Source organism: Sphaeroforma arctica (genome assembly GCF_001186125.1).
Source record: "Sphaeroforma arctica JP610 unplaced genomic scaffold supercont1.2364, whole genome shotgun sequence".
NCBI classification, from domain to species: domain Eukaryota; class Ichthyosporea; order Ichthyophonida; genus Sphaeroforma; species Sphaeroforma arctica.
In genome coordinates this window covers 1-2653 of record NW_014038194.1, presented here as the reverse complement: position 1 = coordinate 2653, position 2653 = coordinate 1, and the positions used below count along the sequence as shown (strand labels likewise).

The 2653-nt window shown below is 40.0% G+C and overlaps 1 protein-coding gene across 1 annotated transcript in view; it reads left to right on the top strand.

The window, feature by feature from the left end:
* Positions 1-2554, top strand: part of SARC_12519 (hypothetical protein) — a gene marked incomplete at both ends in the record, with an annotated part of 5850 nt that extends 3296 nt beyond the window's left edge. The window contains 4 exons of the mRNA XM_014293372.1: positions 138-287; positions 656-843; positions 1744-1842; positions 2441-2554. Of these exons, the coding sequence (XP_014148847.1) occupies positions 138-287; positions 656-843; positions 1744-1842; positions 2441-2554 (551 nt within the window). The remainder of the gene's footprint in view (positions 1-137; positions 288-655; positions 844-1743; positions 1843-2440) is intronic.
* Between the last annotated feature and the right edge of the window lie 99 nt (positions 2555-2653).

The following is a 2653-nucleotide window of genomic DNA, read 5'->3' as shown; positions in this document are numbered from 1 at the left end:
ATACTAACACTAATTATATTGTAGTATATATTTTTGTGTGAGTAGATATATACTCCTACTACGTACTATTTCGAACCTAATCCGAAATCCATCTTTCAATATTTACTTTACACGTGCTTCATACGCCCACATTGCAGGCCTGCCCAAGCCCCCGCCATTGCAGATCAAACTGGATGATCTCAACGTAGCATGTTCAGCTGACAATGTGTGGACTGTGGGTAAGGCACAGAAGTTTTCCGCACAAAGCAGACGCAGCCGTACAGCACCGTCTTCTGTGGGATTGTCAGGTGAGCATATACGGATATATACCTACACACAGACTTGCATATATACCTACACACAGACTTGCATATATACTTACACACAGACTTGCATATATACCTACACATAGACAATGTATATATATTTACACACAGACATGTATATATATCTATACACAGACATGCATATATACCTACACACAGTCAGGCATATGTATACCCACACACAGATATGCATATACACTGGGTTACTTTATGTACATGTGAGTATATATATATATATATATATATATATATGTATATATATATATATATATATATATATGTATGTATATATATATATATTTATATATTAATTAATATTTATCTAAACACACGTTCCTGCACATATACAGCAACACCCTCTAATACTTCGCTAGAGTTGGGTGGTGGTACTAGTAACTCGTTCATTGAGGCAGAGGAGTCGCCTATGATAAGTGCGTACAGGCGAGAGTTAGCCGAGTTTGCCAGTGCTGTGCACCAGGCACAGATGGATGCACTGAAAGCCTTGAACGCGCGCAGGGACATGAAGCTGCAGATCACGGTGAGTGGTTGTGCTGGAGGAGGAAAGCTATAGACATACATAAGTGAACTTGAATATAGCTACATCCATATATGTCCCTTGAGTATAGTTATATACATCTTAAAGTGTACTTGAACATAGCTACATACATATATACGTGTACTTGAACATAGCTACTTGCATATATAAAAGTACTTGAATGTAGCTGCATACATATATACGTGTACTTGAACATAGCTACTTGCATATACAAGTGTACTTGAATGTAGCTGCATACATATAAGTACAATTGAACATAGCTTCTTGCATATACAAGTGTACGTGAATGTAGCTGCATACATATATACGTGTACTTGTGTATAGCTACGGTAAGGCACATGTCTGGTGAGTAGCTGTAGGCATTTTGCATCATGAGACCCATCATTTAGGGCGTCTGGTGAGACTTCATACAGTGGGCTGTTGTATATGTATAAGCAGTGGGCGGTTTAGCAGTGAGCTATTGTATATCTCATGACCCCCTGCGTGCGTCTTGCACAAAGCGTGATGTTTCTGGGCACATAGTATCTTCGCAGAGACTCTCTCATCCAGAGGGCCATGGGCAACTGCAGTGCAAGCACAAATAGATGCACTATCTCACCTTCTATATACATTAGATGATTACTATCTCACCTTCTATATACATTAGGTGATTACTATCTCACCTTCTATATACATTAGGTGATTGTGCATGTAGGTATGTACCGTCTCTAACCATTAGATGACTGTGCGTTTAGGTCAGGTGCACGATTGCCCCTTTTCTACGAGGTCCCTGATGTAATTAGTTATATGGTGCCTTGCTATTGCACTATCAACTGTAGGAAACCCTAAAACCGAAGCCCTAAACTTAAACCCTAAACCCTAAATCCCAAACGCTACCTGCAGGAAATGCAAACGACACTCGAAGAATCCAAGAGTGTGCAGGCTCAGACAGCACTCCAAACGGAGGTGAAACGGTTGAAGGCGCTGGAGGACCAATACAAGGTACCACTCGTGAGAGCACGAACACCACCGAGCAACCCTAAACCCTAAAACCCCCAAAAAAACTGAATTTTTTATCGTATCTGCGAGTGTGCGTATGTGCTTGCATCTCTCTCCTGCGCTTTTGGTCAATGCTATTGTGTGCGACTTTGGTTACTTGGGCTTTGTTTGTCCTTTCAATGTTTGTTGTTGTTTTGCGCACGCGCATACCTTATGTGTGCCATTGCCACTCGATAACCTGAGGCTATCAATGCGAGTATTTGGAGTCTGGTACATGAGATCACTTCAAAAGTATGAATGACATTACAGGCACGATAGGGACGACAGTTTTGTACTAAATCTTCCTTTTTTTGTCAAACAGTTTATAAACTAAAAACTCGTTTTTTTAGGGGGTGCATGGCAATGCACAAACTAGAAATATCGTATAGTACCTAATGTGCATTCGAACCATTTTCGAGATCGAGCATTCTATGTGCCAGAATATCCTAGGCTCTATTGTATAAAGTTGATTTACTTCAATAATACATGTTGGTTCACTTTGATAAACCTGGTTGATTTTCTGGTGCAAACCTCGTTTCCAACAAACTTCGTTGTTTTACAGGAAGAAATGGCACATCGTGATAAGCTGACGGATGTCATACTCAATAAATTCAAAGTGCAAAGAGAAGAGTATGAGAAACTCTGCAGCAGTGCAGAGGCCAATGAACTCGGTAGGTCAGATCAATCCCCATCCAACATATTGGATGGATGGATCGATTTATATAGATATGTATTATGTAGATATGTCGAACATATTGTATTGATATATAGATGT